This window comes from Hyaloscypha bicolor, assembly GCF_002865645.1.
Source record: "Hyaloscypha bicolor E unplaced genomic scaffold K444scaffold_56, whole genome shotgun sequence".
Lineage (NCBI taxonomy): Eukaryota > Fungi > Ascomycota > Leotiomycetes > Helotiales > Hyaloscyphaceae > Hyaloscypha > Hyaloscypha bicolor.
In genome coordinates this window covers 2,344,594-2,363,244 of record NW_020194558.1, presented here as the reverse complement: position 1 = coordinate 2,363,244, position 18,651 = coordinate 2,344,594, and the positions used below count along the sequence as shown (strand labels likewise).

At 50.3% G+C, this 18,651-nt stretch overlaps 9 protein-coding genes across 9 annotated transcripts; 3 read left to right on the top strand and 6 right to left on the bottom strand.

Annotated features, from left to right (window-relative positions):
* Positions 1-145: 145 nt before the first annotated feature.
* Positions 146-2,412, bottom strand: K444DRAFT_642595 (urea active transporter-like protein; the record flags this gene model as incomplete). Its single annotated transcript, XM_024884757.1, has 5 exons — positions 146-957; positions 1,009-1,460; positions 1,511-1,959; positions 2,010-2,279; positions 2,332-2,412. 5 exons carry the CDS (start codon positions 2,410-2,412, stop codon positions 146-148), a joined length of 2,064 nt encoding a protein of 687 aa, XP_024738511.1.
* Positions 2,413-2,672: 260 nt separating this feature from the next.
* On the bottom strand, positions 2,673-3,770 carry K444DRAFT_374361 (uncharacterized protein). The gene has a single exon (XM_024872302.1). It carries the CDS (start codon positions 3,482-3,484, stop codon positions 2,933-2,935), a length of 552 nt encoding a protein of 183 aa, XP_024738510.1. The 5' UTR covers positions 3,485-3,770; the 3' UTR covers positions 2,673-2,932.
* K444DRAFT_611847 (uncharacterized protein) lies at positions 3,758-4,865 on the bottom strand. Its single transcript, XM_024880021.1, has 3 exons — positions 4,729-4,865; positions 4,606-4,661; positions 3,758-4,554 (listed from the first exon to the last, which is right to left on the bottom strand). Exons 1-3 carry the CDS (start codon positions 4,757-4,759, stop codon positions 4,258-4,260), a joined length of 384 nt encoding a protein of 127 aa, XP_024738509.1. The 5' UTR covers positions 4,760-4,865; the 3' UTR covers positions 3,758-4,257.
* Positions 4,866-5,830: 965 nt separating this feature from the next.
* On the bottom strand, positions 5,831-6,808 carry K444DRAFT_628623 (uncharacterized protein; the record flags this gene model as incomplete). Its single annotated transcript, XM_024882935.1, has 1 exon — positions 5,831-6,808. One exon carries the CDS (start codon positions 6,806-6,808, stop codon positions 5,831-5,833), a length of 978 nt encoding a protein of 325 aa, XP_024738508.1.
* A 439-nt stretch (positions 6,809-7,247) lies between these two features.
* Positions 7,248-8,491, top strand: K444DRAFT_611844 (uncharacterized protein). Its single transcript, XM_024880020.1, has 5 exons — positions 7,248-7,487; positions 7,680-7,754; positions 7,821-7,851; positions 7,907-8,066; positions 8,133-8,491. Exons 1-5 carry the CDS (start codon positions 7,383-7,385, stop codon positions 8,287-8,289), a joined length of 528 nt encoding a protein of 175 aa, XP_024738507.1. The 5' UTR covers positions 7,248-7,382; the 3' UTR covers positions 8,290-8,491.
* K444DRAFT_628621 (uncharacterized protein) lies at positions 8,463-9,968 on the bottom strand (the record flags this gene model as incomplete). Its single annotated transcript, XM_024882934.1, has 3 exons — positions 8,463-9,436; positions 9,528-9,757; positions 9,928-9,968. The coding sequence occupies 3 exons, from the start codon at positions 9,966-9,968 to the stop codon at positions 8,463-8,465; spliced, it is 1,245 nt and encodes a 414-aa protein (XP_024738506.1).
* A 1,263-nt stretch (positions 9,969-11,231) lies between these two features.
* On the top strand, positions 11,232-12,314 carry K444DRAFT_628620 (uncharacterized protein; the record flags this gene model as incomplete). The annotated part of the gene is made up of 2 exons (XM_024882933.1): positions 11,232-11,471; positions 11,511-12,314. The coding sequence occupies 2 exons, from the start codon at positions 11,232-11,234 to the stop codon at positions 12,312-12,314; spliced, it is 1,044 nt and encodes a 347-aa protein (XP_024738505.1).
* A 1,860-nt stretch (positions 12,315-14,174) lies between these two features.
* K444DRAFT_719990 (uncharacterized protein) lies at positions 14,175-15,279 on the top strand (the record flags this gene model as incomplete). The annotated part of the gene is made up of 2 exons (XM_024888470.1): positions 14,175-14,747; positions 14,987-15,279. The coding sequence occupies exons 1-2, from the start codon at positions 14,255-14,257 to the stop codon at positions 15,277-15,279; spliced, it is 786 nt and encodes a 261-aa protein (XP_024738504.1). The 5' UTR covers positions 14,175-14,254.
* A 689-nt stretch (positions 15,280-15,968) lies between these two features.
* K444DRAFT_526123 (uncharacterized protein) lies at positions 15,969-18,234 on the bottom strand (the record flags this gene model as incomplete). The annotated part of the gene is made up of 3 exons (XM_024874517.1): positions 15,969-17,749; positions 17,796-18,008; positions 18,057-18,234. 3 exons carry the CDS (start codon positions 18,232-18,234, stop codon positions 15,969-15,971), a joined length of 2,172 nt encoding a protein of 723 aa, XP_024738503.1.
* Between the last annotated feature and the right edge of the window lie 417 nt (positions 18,235-18,651).

The following is an 18,651-nucleotide window of genomic DNA, read 5'->3' as shown; positions in this document are numbered from 1 at the left end:
ACGATCTTCAGCCGTGTATATCTACAGCGCACCGTGCATAAAGCCAACGACAGTGGTATCATCCATCCTCTTATGCACCCGCCAAAATTTCGCAAAAGAGATTTGTATCCGTACAGGACATCATGTGCGTACGCATTTTGGTCAATCAAGACTTCTCCCCAACCTCAGGAATCCCTTTCTCGGCCACCGCAGGAGGAGTATCGCTCCCCGTCTCCTTGCCCTCGACAAACGTGGCCTCCGGACCGTGATATTTAGATGGATGCTTCTTGCCAGTTACGTCAAGGTAGATCGCCTTTAGGACGTACACTAGATCCTTGCGGCCCTCGATGACAGGGAAGATTCCCACACAGCAAAGTGACCCAATAAGCCACATGATACCCACGACCACCCATCCGGTGAAGAACTTCTTGGAGAAGATGTAGCCGGAACCGTACATTGGCATGGGCCAGAGGACGAGGAGGGCGAGAGTCAGGATGACAGTCATAGCCTTGGCGATCTTGGATGCGCGGAGCAGCTTGGTTTGCTCGACTTCCATTTCGTCGGCGGGGGTGTCGCGCTCGCCGGGGATGGCCTCGAGGTCTTCGCCGGCTTCGGCGGCCAGGTCGTGGTCGTCGCCCTTGCGGATCGCAGCCATGGAGGCCCAGTCGTACTTGTCGACGCCGAAGATGAGTGTGAAAATGGGGGTGAAGATCAATGGGGAGAGGAGGGCCATGACGTTTCCTGCTAACATGGGGTTGTTGGAGCCGGTGCAAGTGACATCGAGGGCGCCGCAGGTCTTCTTGGCGGTTACGAGCCAGGTGATGACGGCGCAGGCGAGGCCGAGAGGAGGTGTGAGGGTCGCCGCCCATTTGTTGTGGCCGGCCCACATGATGGTCAATGTGGCGGGGATGACGGCGGATGATATTATGACACCCATCATCACGTAGAGGTAACCCATGCTGATACCAGCATAGAACACTGTCCATCAAGTCAGATACATATTTGCCAGCACGGGGAAGGGATACTCACATCCTACGGAGAATGAAGCCATGAACAAACCAAACCCAATAACCATAGCATGGGACATATAAATGAGCTTCTTGCCACTGGCACCTGGGTTGAAGTAGGTCTGGTAAATATCATAGGTGAAGATAGAGGAAACGGCGATGAGCTCAGCAGAGGAGGCAGATGTGACAGCCATGAAAACGATCAAGAGCGTGCAGACGGCACCACCGCTTCCGAGGAGTGCAACTGCAGCGTATGGCAAGACGAGACCGGCAGAGACATCGGCCTCTGGCATGCGGAGAGGGAAGGTGGGGAAAGCTGGGTTGCCTTCGAGGGCAAGAGCTGCGAGACCCATGGTGGTAGCGCAGAGCCATGGGATGGCGAACCAGGAGATACCTCCCATAATGTAGCCTGGGAGTGCGTGCACTGGGGAGGCCGCAATGGCCTTGTTGTAGTAGCCGTTATCTAAGAACACACTTTGAGTCTGTTAGCTAGGCAATTTGGGAGGGGAAATAGTGCAACTTACGTTCCAAAGTTACCAACAATGTTGATAACGAAGAAGATTGCGCCTTGGGTGGACTTCATGGTAAGGTAAGATCCACCTTGGTTGCCGTCAACTGGGTGGTCATGTGCAGCCTTGACCAGGAGATCGAAGACAGCCCCCGGGGATCCGAGAGTGCTGCTTGTAGCATATGTGGTGAAAGCAAAGATCAAGATGATGATCAATAGCATGAAGGTGTGGACCCAGTCCGTGAGGAAAGTCGCCTTGATGCCACCGAACATGGTGTACATAATGACACCCAATGGGAGCAAGAAACAAGCAGCTGGCGTGGGCATTCCAGTGAGGGCAGACACCACTGCGGAGCCTCCAGTCAACAGCATGGCTGTGACGAGGATGTTGGTCATCAAGCCGAAGACGGTGAAGACGAGATGGGCCTCGACTCCGTATCTGGCCTTGATGACTTCGAGGAAGGTCTGGTAATCCATCAGCAGAGTCCATCAAGGAGTCTTTTCTCAACGCTTACGTGAGCATTGGGAGCTCTTCTCTTCAACTCAATTGCAATGGTAGCAAACAGCAGAATTTGCACGGTAGCTCCACTGGCATACCAGAACGGTCCAGAAACACCATATCGATATGCAATACCGGAGCTCTGAAGCAGGGTAGCAGCCCAAGTCCAAGAAGAGACGACAGCAGATGCCACGAGACCAGATTTCACGGTCCTTCCGGCCGTGCTGAACATTTCCGAGGTTTGCAGCTCATGGTTGTAACGCTTGAGGATCCATGTGACCAGGATCTGTTCGAGTTAGTAAATTAGCTTTCATTTCTGGCGCTGGTGAATGACTTACCATACCAAACGCAAACACGGCTCCAAGACCGAGGACAATTCCATAGCCCCAGCCGACACTGAGAGGGGGTGCGATAGCCATCTTCGTGTATAGCAGAGACTTCTTGCAAAACGGTCAGGTGTAGGGAGACGCAGCTTGCGATCTTGGAGAATTTGATACGGGGTCGGACAGGACTGATATACTTCAGCCCTAGGCACGTTAATGCTACCCAGGAAGCTCCCTTGTCGAATAAAAGAGAGACAGCAGGAGGAAAAGTAAGATTTTTTTTTTTGCATCACCGATTCACGCACGCGCCGTGGGTTTGCCGCGTCTGGATCTCAAACTACGACCAAAGCAGCTCCGGAGAGATGGATCTCATGCAGGGCCGCAGTCACAGCAGCAAGTCAGCGCTGCTCTGGGCCTCTGAGCTCTGCGATGCTGTCCATCTGCAAAGATAAGGACGTTGTTGGAGCTGTTTCTCGTAATGAATATATGGCGGCATCCCTGCTATCGGGCACTTCCAAGGCGGGGAGCTATGACCGTGGCGGCATAGTGCCAACGCCATTTGCCAAGCGAGAGAGACATGATCTGCATGGCGGCCACCTCCACGCAATTCCATTGGTCAGATCCGTTTTGATAACGAGCGCCCCTGGCCAGCACCGAAGCTGCGATAAGGGGACTGGGCGAGCGGAAGCTTAAGGTCCTCTGAGGAGCAGGCTGAGGAGCATGCAAGCGACGGAGGGCTTGGAGCCTTGGGCAAAGCGCAGGGGCTTGGCACAGTGCCGTGGGATGGGGGTGCAGCACTGCAGGCTGCAGCAGAGCGGGAGCCGGCTCGCAGAGCGTGGACCGCGTTGGGGGACTGCAAGCGGCGGGCCAGGCTGGCCAGGCTGACTTTCTGGGAGCACCGTCTCGCTTGGAGTTGAAGTTGGAGTTGGAGTTGGAGTCGGAGTCGGAGTCGGAGGCCAAGTCCAATTGTCAAAATCAACCTGTCACAGGCGCTCCGAGATCGCAGATGTTGTGCAGAATGCCCGCCGCGCCGTCGCCCTGTCCATGCTGATACTGACACAGTATGAGGGGGAGCAGGGCGAAATTTTACCTTGGAGCTTTCCCTCCCCTTGCTGGCACTGGCCCTGTCCCTTCCCCATCCTCTCTCGCCAGGGTTGACATGACACATGCATCAACGTCAGTGATAAAATACATCCCTGCAGGAGCAGTTGATGTGATTGGGATTGCCATGTGGCGACTGGAATACTCAAACGGAAAGTGTACTGCATATTACAGCTCACGTGCAGGAATGCCGTTCATGGCTGACGCAGTGACGCTTGTCAATACGACCTCCCACGCTTCGGGGCCATCCGAATCTTAGCCTTCAGCCCCACGAGGCAAGCACAGAAACACGGCTGGGAAAAAGCAAAAGGAAATTTTTGATTTAAAGTCCTCAATTGGCCATCCTAGAGATCCGCTCGTCCCCAGAGATCCGCTCGTCCGAGGTGCAGAAATTTATTATCTCTTGAAACTAGCCAAGGTTTCTTCCTTCCTCTCTATCCCACAACGTTGGGCGGTCAGAATATCTGAACCAAAATAACTTCTCTTTCTAGACGCACTTGCGTGAATTGAAATGGGCTTGCCAAGAAAAAGGCTTGATCGAAAAAGGAATATAGATAACCAAAACGCAACTTTGACTAGAATCCATCACCTCTTTGTGTTCGTAAAATTCATGTATTCTGCATCCCCGCGGAGGAGGACTCATCTCCAGATCCACCCCAGGCCTTCATAATAACATTTTGCAACGTAACGCCAACCAATCCTCATTGTCGTATATTTCCAAGAATCGCCTGATTGTCCAATCATCAACCCTCCAGGCCTGTCGCAAATGAGCCAAGAAGCTCGTTCGTTACTCCCGACCAAACCGTCGGTATTCCAAGCCCCTGGGATCAAACCCCAATATCATCTGTAGACCTGCATATTTTGTTGCGGTTTTGGTTGGCCTCCACCCCCAGGGCCACCAGGCGGACCCCCTCCCCAGCCTTGCGGACCACCTCCAGGAGGCGGTTGATTCTGCAAAGGCATCCCGCCGCCCCCATTAACCTGTGCCATCACATCCTGTCTGTTTTGTAGCGGCTGGGCGAAATTACAGATCGAGCATACGACGTCTTCGTAGCCGTGGACGCTCAGCGGGATGACGGGAATGAAGCAGAGCGTGAACCAGGGATTGCGCTTGATCACTCTGGCGGACCAGTTCCCCTGAATGCCGTTAGTGGCGAAGAAGCAATGGTAGAGCGGGATGTAGCTTACGCAGTTATGGCATTGGCATAGCACACTTTCGTAACCCTTCAGCTGCGAGGAAAACTCTGGAATTGGAAGTCAGTTGAGCTCTGCAAGGCGTGGCAAGAGCCGGATGAACGGGAGGGCGCCTACCGTGCTCTCCGCAAGTGAAGATGAAGCACATAGTCGCTAATTGCCCCCGATGGCCGAGAATGTATTGGATTAGGAGAAGAGTCTAGTCTTCTGGCAGAGCAAAGAGGAGATGTTGGTGAAGCAATTCTGGGGAGCTTTGAAGTGGATTGCGCGTCACTGTGCCCAAGACTGTGGCTGTGTTGCACTGGTGGCGACAAGCTTCACTGCCTTTCTGGGTCTCCGTACTGGAGAGTCACGTGCGAGCCTCCCCCGCCAAAGCTACCTACCTAGCGCTAAACTAGCTCCGAACGCAGTTCGCGTCACAAGCATTTCAAAAATTATTTTCGATCTTCTTCCCTTCTTTTCTCTTTAGCGTCGTCCCCTTCAACGCTGCGTTTCTATGCTACAAACAGATACTTGCCGATTCAGTTCGCGCACTATCAGGTCTTCGGACCGTCCCTTTTGCATATGAGAAATTCGGAGTACTCTTCAAATCACCTTCGTCCTCGGCCTCCGGGCTGGGTGACAGGTCTGCCCGTGAGGGTTCGGCGTCACTCGACGTCTGCAATTGGCATCAGAAAAGCAGGGCAAGTCTCAATCCTACATATCGAACCTTCGGGGGAGAGAAAAGGGGAGAGTGCTTGTTCCTATGGGAGGGCCGTTGCGAAGACTGTGTGTGCATTGCGGAGCATGACACTTAAGTGCAATACGCAGCGTGCTAGTTTCTCTTTCACTTCGGTGTCTGGGAGATGAGTACAATTCGATTCCGATTACTCTGTTGAGGACGACGCTCCACCACTATTTCTTCCTAGGTAAGCTGTCTTCACGTTCTGTGTCACAAGCAGAGGATGCAAGGATACTGCTAATTGAGTCATATGCTTCTCCATTGCCAGATACGATCCAATTCGAATATCCAACCTCGACAATGTGCGAATACGTTCTCTTCAAAGTCAAATTCCTTCCGAACTCTGCTCAATTTCGCACAAGACGCGAGTGTGTCACCTTCACAACGAATCCAAAGGTTGTTGACACGGCACAACCACAAAGAAGAAAAGCCTTGGGTCAGAGCGAGGACACTCTCCCATCCGAACACCTATTTTGATTCGGATTCAGTCATTCCAGATCACTCCTCAGACGGTCTACCAGTGAGCTCCTCCTCGTCGTCGTCTCCACATTTGAACGTCTCCCTATTCACCTCCGACTCGGGATTTACTGTCTCCTTGAACTGCTGCAATTGGTTCACTAGGTGCCGGCATGCATCGCGGCTTTCCTTAGCTCTTTCCATGTAGTTTAAGAGTTGTTGTAGTTCGAAATGAGCTCTTTGCTTCAGACCTTCGCAGGCGTCGAATTTCACTCGTTGTCTTTCGGAAAGTTGGCGCCCCACAGGCATTTTCAAAGTTGAATTCGCAGCCGCTTGAAGGGCATTTGCAACCTTCGTCTCCGTCTCAGCGAAAACCTCTCTGAACGTCTTGGTACCGTTGTCAGCTTGCTCGTCGTCGCCCTCTGCCATTGTTCGTCGGTCCCTCTCTCCTCTCACTTTTGCAGCCCAGATGTTGGTCAGGTCTTCGACAGAGCTGTAATTCCTGATTGGCTGAACATCGTTGTCGTATTCCGTCAAGCACGCGTTGTACCACTCCTCAGCTTGAACCAATTCCCTGTGGAGATCCTTGAATGCACGGCGGAAAGGGAGAGCAGCACTTCCAGGTCTTGTCAATGTCAATCCTCGCTCGAATCCGTGGTCACCGTTGATGCCTGCTCTGGGTGGGTTGCACCTCTCGCCAGAGTTTCGATGTTCATCGCTGCTCCGATTCTGGTCAAAGAACCGGTGATCAAAACCGTATCCCTCTGCAAATTGATGGTGCAACATTCTTCTGACTCGAGGATCTTGGGGGTCGATTGTTAAGTCTTGGAAGAGGTCGTCGAGGCCGGGGTAGTCATAATCATCTCTGTCACCTCGAACCCGTCTCATTGGAGGCAAAGGAGGTAAACGAGGTCTACGCGGAAATCGAGATCCCATCATGATGTGCCACCACCTTGGCTGATTTGGATCAGAAGTGTGGTGATGCCGTTGACGGTGCGCCAGACTGGTGGAGAGTGGCATAGCTCTGAGGTTGCATGGGCAAAGCTGAAGCTTATGAGCTTATTGGCTTCATTATTCTTGAAAGATGCGGCTCCAGGCATGGATATATGGCAAAGGCTTTCCAATGATTGGCAAGCACTCTGCCGCAAAACAAAGAATGTTGACATGTAGCGTAGGCAGCTTTCAATGATACTCTGTTGTCTTCTTTGAACCTTTCAGCAAAGCGTGACGGCAATGACAAACTTCCCATGTGAAATACCTGAACAAAACAGCCAGGACGCTAATACTCATGCCTGAAAGAAGAATGATTGCTTCCTCAGTTGTAGCAGGGGATACAAGGCACACCCGCCAAAGCCCCTCACTAATGCAGCCTCCCGCCGCTAAACACAACCCCTCCATTCCCCCGGCTCCTTACAAATCAAAGCCGAGGGCAAGTTAACGTCATAAAAACCTCTCCCCCCAACAAGGGAGCTTCCTCTTTCTAACATCAATGGAAAAAGCCCTTCTTTCTTCAAATCTCTTGCGTTTCTCATTTGTCAAACAAATACAACCTGTCTTCTTTCAGGTGACGGGAAAGAGAAGATTCGCAGGCAAAATGTCGGCAGCAAAGGAGTTCCCGCCGGAGAAAGTCAGAGCAATCGTGTCTGAGGTAGCTAGTTTGCTGAAGGAGAGGAAGGAGAGCGTTAGTGTTGCTGAGACGGTGGGTCTTCTGTTTCTTTCTCGCTCTTTCTTGTTTCCTGCTACAGGCCCCACCTTATGTATTCTACTATCTTCCACAAGGAAGGTTGGAATGCTTTCTCTTCGAGAAGGTCATTCTATTGCTTTGGTTAGATGTAAAGAAATGGAATGGAGGGAGGAGGGAAGGCCAGGATATGTTGCTAATAAAACGCAGGCAGCCGGCGGCATTATCTCCGCTTCCCTTCTCAGCACTCCCGGAGCAAGCGGTTTCTACAAAGGCGGCTTGACTGTACGTGCCCCTCGCTCCCTTCCCCTCCTTTCCTTGCCTCTCCCAAACTGACACGTCTCTTTCCAGCTCTATACACTAGAATCCCGCGTAGCTTTCGGTACAACCCTCACCTGTCCCCCAGATTTTTGAAATTTCATGCTGATGACTGCAAGCTGGCTGGACCGATGAGAACATTAAGGTTTACAAGGGCCCCACGACTGATATTGTGGCTGGCCTGGCGGCGAATGTCAGAGCGAAGCTGGAGAGCACGTATACGATCTGCGAGAGCGGAACAGCGGGGCCGACGGGTGGGAATATGCCGAATAGAACCCCGTGAGTTGCTTCTCTTATCTTTCTGCTGTGTCCTTGCTTTGCCGGATGGAGCTGATACAAGAGTAGGGGATACGTAGCGCTCGCTGTGGCAACAGAGAGTGGAACTTACAAGCGTGAGTTATCCACGGGACTTGGTGGTGATCGAGAGGCGAACATGATTGCTTTTGCGGTTGAGTCGTTGAAGTTGTTGAGGGATGTCATTAAAGGTGATGCAAAGCTTTGAGATCATGGATATGCTAGTCAAAGGATAGGAAATGGCGTCGTTTCAGTCTTCAAATTCCGGGAGTAATTGAACGGTCTCGTCTCCCACTAGCAAGCCATCAAGATTGTTTGATTTGAGCAAGATCTGCTTTTCTCACCATCTGCCCAAGTATAATTCAAAAGCAAGCAAGTCCTTCATTCTCGAAAGTTAAACCTAGCTCGCGTCTCCGCATCCACCGTTTTCACATATAGCGCATCATATTTAAAGCTGATCCTTCTCGAAAGGTCCAAGCTTTCTCCCAACAACGGCAAAGTTGCCTCCTCAAGAGCCAATGCAGCAAACTGCCAACTCTTCCCATGTCCATGCATCCCAATCTCGTCAGCATGGCTCCTCCTACACTCTTCCCCACACAAACACTCATAAACCCCAAAATACACATGGAGCATCTCATGCAGCAGCGTACTCAAATAGCACTGTAATCTCGCTTCCTCACTCAATAACGGCGAGTTATTTGCTCGATCTTTGATCTTGATGAGCGCCGCATACCCATCTGGGATTTCCTCTCTGTGAGTCCTGCCAGTCACGGGTGTGATGGCTAATCCCAGGTCGTCAAACCCGTCAGTCCCGTGTCCACTCTGCTCCACCTCTCGGTAGAACTTAACCACGCATAAGCCCCCGAGAGAGCCGCAGAAGAAAATGTCGTTGAAGAACTCGTAGTACCTTCCCATCGCCTCCTCATCTTCTGGCGGTCCAATGTGTCCGAATCGTCCATTTCTCCTCTCGTCTCGGTAGCGCTCTATCCCGATTCTTTGCGCGCTGCTGAGATGTGTGCCCCGTCTTGAAACGAAGGTTTGGAGTGTGGTGGAGAGGTTTTCTGCGGAGTGTGCAGCGAGGAGGAGTCCTTGGAAAGACTCCGAGCCGTCTACCCAGTTGCGAGAGAGTTGTATTTGCCGCGGATGTAGATCATGAGACAGCTGCTTGTTCGCATTGAGGATTTTTTCGGCGGTATGATGCGTCTTCTCCACAATCTCGGCTTCGAAACTCTGCAATACCTCTCCTTGCTCCTTCTTGACCTCGGCCTTTGCTCTCTTGCTGCGCTTCTTTGCGGATGGGCGTCCAGGGCCGCGCTTCTTAGGGGTAGGCTCCCTCACTTCCACGTCGTTACTGGCTTTACGCTTGGAGTTAGATCTCGTAGAAGGGAACGTCGTATTTAGGTGCTGCCAGTGGTGCCATCATCGGTGCTGAGTCGAGGCGTTCACGAGTTCGGTCTAACTGGGCTTTGGCGTCTGGGTTCTGCTTATAATTCTTGCAGAGGGAGTTGTGCTCGATTGGATCGCCGAATAGCCGGAAGTACTCCTCAATGTCTGCTGTCTTCGGAGGCGATACACAGTCGACGCAGAGGTCTTTGCTTCCTTGGTTGGGCTGCTCTGACTTGCTGCAGGACTGCTGCTCATAGGATGTTCGTGGTGCAACGACGTAGCTGCGATGGCTTGTGGGGTGTTTTGGTGTAATGCTGCCAATAGAGGGTGCTAATGAGCGCTTGCGTCGAAGTCAATTGTTCGCGGAACCGTTTTTCAGAAGGGGAGTTGAGCATGGGGCGACCGTGGTGGAAGGGGGGTTGTGCGTATGAGACGCGATAGGAGGACATTCTAATTGTACCGTACGGAGTTAGGGAATGGAAGGAGACGTTCGGTGATCATGGCGGGTGGGCAACATAATCAACAGACAACAAGGAGCGGTGAGGGGTAGATCAGTATATTTATTGAAAGAGGCTCTGGCTTGATGTCCCACGGCGAATCATTACTCCTTGGGGCTCTGGGTTGGATTGTTCTGGATATGCGATGTACGGGGAAGATTTGAATAGAATAAAGAGACAGAGAAGGCTTGAGTTGTAAAATGCGCCAGTTCGAAGTTCTTCTAAGTGACGAGGTTTAAAGAGCCATTGTTTGAGGAAAAACGGATGATCTTGGATCGAGAATAGTGTCGACGCTCGAAGAAAGAGTTAACCAGGTTAGAGACTGTTGATATATTGGAAGCTAAATAAGGTGTTGAGAGTGCCTGCAGCTATCTTATAAATTTTTTGGGTTTCAAAGCCCCTAGCTGGTATTTGTGTCTGTTATTGTATCGACATCGCAAGGACTCAGGAGAGCGAATTTGCTCACGTGATGCCCCTTTTTTAACCGAGCAAGACGAAGCGAGTCTTCTCCTCATGCTTTGTTTTCTTCATACTACCGAACGTGGTCACTTCCATCTTGTTCTTGTATGGTTTAACATCAGACTTGAATCTTTGAGTAAGGTATTGAGAAAATTTGTTATCCAAGCAAGAAGCGAGAGGATGCTTCATAAGTCGGTCGCACGAGAACGTGAACTTCAGATAACCCTTAAAATTTACCACGAAGTTAAATCTAATTCCAAATCTTAACCTATTTAAATGTTTCTAGTAGCAATGGTATGCTTCAAAAACGGCATTTGCAACCTTCTTTGTCAAATACATCTTTGGTTTTCTTACGAGCAAGCTAAGATTACAGCTCGAAGAACCAGCCCCCACGTATCCTCCTCCGACAGTGACCTCCTTCCGACTTTTCAGCTTTGTGTGGTCTCAAACCTGTTGGGACTCATTCCCCTTTCCCTGGACTATTATAATTAATGACCTTTTGCCCAAGTCTTCCAGAAGGCTGACACCAAGCAGGACACTTAGCGGTTGCCTTCGACCAAATATATTTCCTTTCAGCTGGTCTTTTCTTAGCAAATATTCCTTTCGTCTTTAGACAGGCAGCTTATACTTTGAACTAAACTATTCTCAATGCCTGTTTTGGTGTGATCTAGAAACTTGCCTTGCATTCGGGTGCTCGGAGTGCGGAGGAAAACGAGGGAGTCCAGGAAATATCTTCCGAAGTCGCCGTAATATTGATAGGATAATCGTAAACACTCGAGACGAACCCAGGTAATCACACACGACTAAAATGAGCACCCACGCAATTGCAACTCCGGGAAGCACAGCTGGCCACCATGCCCTCACTGAGGTAGCTGAGAAGTTGGTAAAGAACCTGCAGGTTCCCCAAGCTGAGCAAGGTCCTCACCTGGACAATTGGTTCAACAGAGAAGCCTACGACCTCAACGGACAACTTTCCTACTTTGGGTCCCTAGATTCCGCCGAGAATTTCTCTCAACTCCTCAAACGATACTTCATGCGGTTCAGCAAGGTCATATTTGGGGGCATGTTGGGACGACATAATTGAAAGTTGACGGTTATTATGAAAGAAGGGCCTACGGCAGCACAATGGGCGAGTGCGAATCCATCTCTTTTGGGGCAGGCATTTCCAGAGATATTACACAATGGGGACAGACGGGCAGACATTGAGATATATCAACGATTCAACCGACGCGACACTCCTGAGGCAGAACTACTCGATTACTTGGGCACCCTGCTTCACGAAATGGTTCACACAGTTCTCGATATTACCCCACCGGATCCTACCATATGGAGCGATAGGTCTTTTGATACGGGACACGGCCACTCTGGACACGGTCTGCCTTGGCTGAAAGTGGCTGCGGCTGTTGAGCAGTTCGCGACAAGTACTCTAAGGCTCCCAGTTTCACTCGGTCTTCGTACTGAACTGTGGTACGAGTTGCACGACAATGGAATCAGCATAGAGGAGATAGATTTCTCACAGATGAATATGGTCAAAATAGACTTCATCTCTTATGTGTTGAGGTTGAGCGGCGTACCGGCCCACGAATGGAATTGGGTGGATCCAAAGTTACCTCCTCCTCCCACCCAATCTTCTCTACCCATTCAACAGCCTCCTCTACCCATTCAACAACCTCCTCTACTCATTCAACAGCCCCCTCCACCCATTCAACCTCCTCTACCTCCGACTCAAAATAATGATTTAGAGGAGGATCTCAGCGGTGACGAGATGGGCGAGACGGACGAACAAGAGTATTCAGGGGAAGACGCAAGCGAATACGAGGACATGGCGGTGGATTCGACAGACGGCGGTGATGTTGACGAATCAGGCGATGAAGGAATACTAGATCATTGAGCCCATTGGGAGGTTGGTGGAGGCCCGAGGGTTCTAGAATAAGAGGAATTTTGGTCTTCATGTCAGACTAGACAAGTGCTTGGAGATGTAGTTCAACGCCCAGATCTGATTACTTCCAATAGAACAGACAGATCCGATAAAAAACTATAGCCCCCGAGCAGTGACATGCTGCAACCAGTTGGTATACGATTCCAGAGGATACCTTTTCAATCTTGGATACAGGTTAATTGCTTTCGTAGTTAATATTTGTTCCACGCTCTCGCTCTACACAAGGAAAATAGGACTGAATTTTCAATCCCTCAAGCAAGCGTTGGACATTTATCAGACTTGAAGCACTTAGATGTTCTAATTCCCAGATTATCAGAGACAGAGGAAGAAGTCCACTTCCCATCGTCTTTCCGAATGAAGGTCCATTTGCAACAGCTTCTTGGGAGAGCCCCCCAAAAAAAACCCCCGCTGAAGACCTCAAAGAATGTGTCCCGTAGAGCCAAGTCAGCACCTGTATCGTGAGAGGTGTCGTCATTGTCTTTGCCCTCGTCTTCATCTTCATGGCCCTTGACTTGATAACTCTCAATGTGTTTGAAGCACTTTTCGGCTCGTTCCAAGGCCTCAAGGTCATTTTCATCCGTTCGATCCTTAAATAGCGTGCCTATTTGATACGGCGGGTAGTCCTTTGCTTTGATCTTAAAACCTTGGAACAAGTCAAAAAGGCTACCCGCCGTATCAAATAGGCACGCTATTTAAGGATCGAATGGATGAAAACGACCTCGAAGTCTTGGAACGAGTCAAAAAGTGCCTCCTGATGTAGCTCGTAATCATTTTGGTTTACGTCTCGAATGTGAGAGAAATATGCAATGGCTGAGAAGCCCCTTCTTGCAAAGCTCCGTGATCTTGTCGTAACACAACAGAAGAGTTTCGTTCAACCTATTTTCGCAGTTCGAAGCATTCGATAAGTGTAGGAGCCATCGAAATCCGTTGTCAATGGCTAGGAGCGCTGTCAAAGGAAATTTGTAGTCAAAGAGGTAGCTTTTGGCGTATGGTTGACGCGATCAGGCTGCCTATGTAAACAGACCAAAACGTCAGCAATTGGTTGACATGGGACGAATGCAACAGTTGGGATGCAATCACTTACAGCTAGTTGACGCTTTTGGTACATGTTGATAACAGTAGGTGTTCTTAGAAAGGCAGATGAGACGTAGGTCTTCTACTAGTATCAGCAAAGCTTGGGAAGTGGCGGTAGACTTGAAAGCCACCTTGAGTTGTTGATTTTTGTCGTAGCATGCCCCTCAATGACCAAAGGTGGAGTGGACAACACAATAACAGTGCAGGTCCATGTTTTGGTAGTTGGATTGTTTCCAAAGGCAATTGAGACTTGAAAAGGGGCTTAGTCAAATTTTGAAATTGCATCTAGCAGTTTTTGCGAGGGTGGTTGTGTGAGCAGCTTGACATCCTCATCGAGCTAGCGGGGGTATTGCTCACAGGAGCTCAACTCGAAAACTCCAACCCAAATCTACAAAATCTCCAACCTCCATCCAACTCTCCATGAATGAGATGCAAACCCTCATCCTACTTATCTGCAATTGATACTATCAACTGGGAAGAGTACTGTCGACCATTAGCTGTAAGTCATTCCTCCGGACCCGGGCAAAAACTGGGGAGGAAACAGCTTCATTCCACGAAACGCTGATTTTCAGTCCAACAGGAGCTATCTCGACCCGTCTGACCACCATAATACTCCATACAAACGACGAGGAGACTACAGCACAACCTCCTCTCATCCCAAAACGTCGTCGAAGTCCAGACGGATAATACCTGCGCCGGGATCTCCTCCTTCCACCACGGAGACTCAAATCAGAATCCAGACGGAACCATACCTCCCCATCCTCCTTAAGCTCCCATCTCAAGCCCCTCGGCCAAAAGCTCCGACGAAACATACCACAATGTCCACCTCGACCTCCAGATCTCGTGCGAACCCACAGACACCAGCTGCCAACATGTCTCGATGCTTTTTGGGCCCAGCCGGACGAGAGAATGGCGCGTTCAACCATTTATCGCTTACAGGAGAGCAGCTCCTATATCTGATGCAGGAGCACTTGAATCATCTTGCTGACTATATCGGTGGTTTGCATCCGGATGTCCAGGCCTGGTATGACCTGCTTTTGTCTCTTGCAGAAAAAGGTCTTTTCAGCTGCAAATTGTTAATCCCTCCAAGCTATTTCCCCGAGAACAAGCGCGAAATACACCCCTCAGTTCAAGAGTGGCTGAGAGGCAATCTTAAAGCTCTGAAAAGCAAGAATCAGAGAAAAAGAACAGTGGCGGATGACGAAAAACTCCTCCACGAATTCCATGACATTTTCAATAGAGTGTTCTTTAAGGGAGCTCTCCCTTGGGAGAAATGCACTTTGAGGTTCATTCGAAAAGAAGATGCCAGTGGTAAATGGAGATCTAAAGCTAAGGGAGTCTCAATTAAGCTTGGGTCAACTCCAGATGATTGTAGAACTCTGATTCGAATTTACGAGAGACTTGAAGAGCACTCCGAGAAGCGGCTGTTGGACTACATGTCCACGCTACTACACGAGATGACGCACTGTCTGGCGTACAGCTATTCTTGCGGTGTTTTTCATGTACATCGAGTCCCAATAACCCATGGGGAGTGACTGGCCACGGTCCAGGGTGGGTAAAGCTATTTTGCGAATTCTACGACTTCGCGATGAAGCTACTAAATATCCAATTTATTTTGGGAATATCCGACAGCGTGGCCACAGAGATTTACGAAAGCGGAAAGCAGCAGCGCCAAATTAACTGGCCTTCTTGGGAAGAGTTGGGCCTGGTCGAATCGAAAATGATACGGGCTGTGGAGAGGTACAAGAAGGAGAAGGAGGAGGAGGAGGAGGATTCTTCCAAGAGCGAAGGGACTTCCTCAAAACGCAACGAAGAATCTGCTGGAGGCCCGAGAATGGGATGATCATAAAGTGGTTCAGCAACAGCATTTTGAATGGCCAGGTTCTCCTGGTATAATCCCAAGGCCGCCCTGAACTTCAACTCGGAAATAACAAACAAGACAATAATACCCTCGGCATATATCGACTAGCAATGCGATACGATAAAACAGAAGCACCGAATACAAGGTGATATAGAAGAAAGCAGGCTCTCCTCCCATGGTACGCCGTACACTAGAAACAGGTCCAGCGAGACACAAGGCTTTAGTTCCCGCCCTTGATTTTCGACTCAGAAACATTACTCAATGTTGAGATATTGAAGAACGTTCTTTGGATGGATTGGATGTATTGGAAGGACACTTAATTGGATATTTTAGATGCAAGGTTGCCAATTCTACGTTTGTCTGTGCGCAAGGAGGCGATTTACAGTAGCTTCCCGTTAGAGCGGCGGCTCCTTCCGTTCAAGGGGGGAGGATTATCGCAAGTCACCTGATGAACAATTCTAGACAAAGCTGGCAGGATCAATAAAGACACTGCTGCAGAAGGGGACACAAGTTTTCATAACGTCGCGAATGAAGAATTACGGCTGTCATAAAATACCAGTGTGGCCTGGCGTACCCAAAAACAAAAACACACTGAAGCAGAATGAAAGAGCAGCGGGACCTTGTCGAAAGATCCTTTCAATGTAGAGTTCCAGCATCCCAAGGAGGTAGACTCAGGTCTTCAACCGTTCTGCAAGAGATGCATAGTCGAAACCATCGTCCACCACATCCCATTCATGCATGTAAGCCTTCTCTTCATTACCACCATGCTCCATGCTGTTCCCAATAACTCCATGCATGTCTCCGACCTCGGGGTATCCATTCCTCAAATTTCCAACAATCCCATAGCCACCTTCCGAATTACCAACTTCTTCGTATCCTCCTCTCTCCTCCCCATCTCCATTCTCTTCAATCCAAGCCCCTAGCTTCTGCTCGATATTCTCCACGTAACTGCTCGCCTTCACCGGACTCCCAGTCCACTCTTGCAACACCTGCTTCCCCTCATCCTCGCCCCACCTTATCTGTTTCCCATGAACATCAACATCTCCAACCCCAACCTCATTCCACCCACCATGCCCCTTCCCATCCCCACCATCCCACCCAATTGCCGGCGTGCTACTCGGAACACTATAACTTGCCCACGCCGGATCGGCATCAAAGTTCTCCGTCGCAGGAAGCACCCAACTCGCAGCACCATGATCATAATCTCCCAACCCCGTATTAACATTCGATAGAAAATGGTCGATATGAGCAGCCGTATCATGATCCACCAGCGTCGACTCACTGTCCATCGTGTTATTGCTCACAAAACTCAGATTCTCGCCGGGCAAATCGAAGCTCCCGCCCCCTCCCACATAGCCATAATTGCTCGCATCGAAAGGGGATTGCGGGCCTGCAGTATTAGGCAGCGTGACGAGGCCCTGGACAAAAGGATCCATGAGGTTTTGATGCATACTGAGCGGGGTTTCGGCCCAGCTGGCGAAGTTCTCGGACATGGAGGCTGAGAGATGGTGACTGGGATGGGGGGAGGGTGACATGCATAAACGGCGCGGGGGAGAGGCATCGAGGTATCGCCAGTGTGTGCCGTTGCCCTCGCCGCCGTGGGCTTGATGAAAGGTCCAGACTATGATTGCACGGCGAGTGAAGGGCATGCGTGGGCCGGGCGAGGATTGCACTTCTTGGTACATGGATATTTGCTCGACGTATTCGCGGGCTGGGCGAGCGTTGCTGTTGGACATTAGGCCGAGGGCTTGGTTTTTGCGCTTCTCGTCGTATTTGGATTGCAGATTGGTGAGACATGTGACGGCGTTGGCCCAGCCGACTGCTGGGAATGGGATCTTGACGCGAGTTTCGCCGTCACCTAGTGATGTTGCTTGGCAGAGGCAGGCTTCTCCCTCCACTGGAGGATCTGAATGAGGATCGCGGTAGAGTTCTGGAGGTCTGTTGAGCGTGGTAATGATACGCCATTCGTATTCGTGGGGCTGAGAGAATGACAGGACCGTCTGACAGCACAGCTCAGCTCCTTCTGGAGGATGAGACATTAGCAGATTGAGTGAAACGTCCATATGGATAATATCACAATGCAGTTCGCCTGCAGTGACGAGCTGTTGAAGGTACGGGAACCTTTGCCTCCAATTCGAGATCGTTTCAAGACTATCACGTTGCCGTTGAGTGGAGAGTCCAGTAAATCGATGCGCTACCATTCCTTCGTTGAGCAGATCTTCTTCGTGGACATCCTTACCGTTGACTTCATCCGGAACGGACGACGACGTGATCAGTAGCCAGAATAGAACCGGTCTCATCGGTGCGTGCATAGCAACCTGATCCATGTTATCGTAGTCATATTGCTTGCTTGGCAGGCGACCTTCTGAAAGGGCTCTCAGACAGGGATCATTCTTGAAAGAATCTTCAAATCCATTTTTAGGAGCCTTGTTGCTGGGGAAGAGTCGATCAACTACGGGGTGTCAATTCCACCCCTCAACCAAGAACAGGGAACTTACAGGCAGGATGGTCCCGCAGGAAACCCTTCAGCACTTGGATATGGCTCGATACTTGTTTCCGTGTACGAGCCATGTTGGGATCTGGCCGCTGACCCGGAGCCAGACTTTGGAGGTACGCAATCCAAAGATACTCCTTGATCAACTCGTTCCGACCGTGAGGTTTCCCTTTGTAAGAGAACTTCCGCCGGCCCATCGACGGAATCTCTATCAGCGCTATAGCTCGTTAGCCAGATGATCAAAGTCATCGTGAAAAGCGCTTACCATCGAGGAAAGCCATTTCGAGTAATTGTGGCCATTTTGCGTCCTCCGTATTGCCCTCTCGGGACTGGCGAGCACGGTACACTTGATACTGAGGAGAATCAACAATAGGATTGCGACTATATTTCATATGTCGTCGCCTGCGTGTGCTCTGACGTCGAGCTTCAAGCGAATTGACCATGGGTGGCCTTGCTGGCTGTGATGGCAATGTAGGCATAGAGTACATAGACCTGTAACTCTCCGTCCGAGATTGATGCGCTTTTCTCTCATGATGAATACCGGCTGGTGCCAGAGCATGAAGTTGAGCATTACCAGCAGCATCCGAAAGTGGTTGTCTGCTTGAAAGTCCGTTGACATCATCTAGAGGGAGCTGAGATGGATAGCTTTGAGAGGGAAGAATATGGCGGCGTTGTTCCATCGATGTGGGACTGGGGTTAAGAATGCTTCACCCGAGTCGAGAACTCTGCAAAATCTCTACAGCGTAGTCACCTGGACATTCAGGAACTTGTAAATTTGTAAAGGCTGTGTGCGACGAGCTTCTGTTGGTTAGAAAAGAACAAGGATTGTAGTAAAAAATGTTTGATGGAATGGCAGCAGC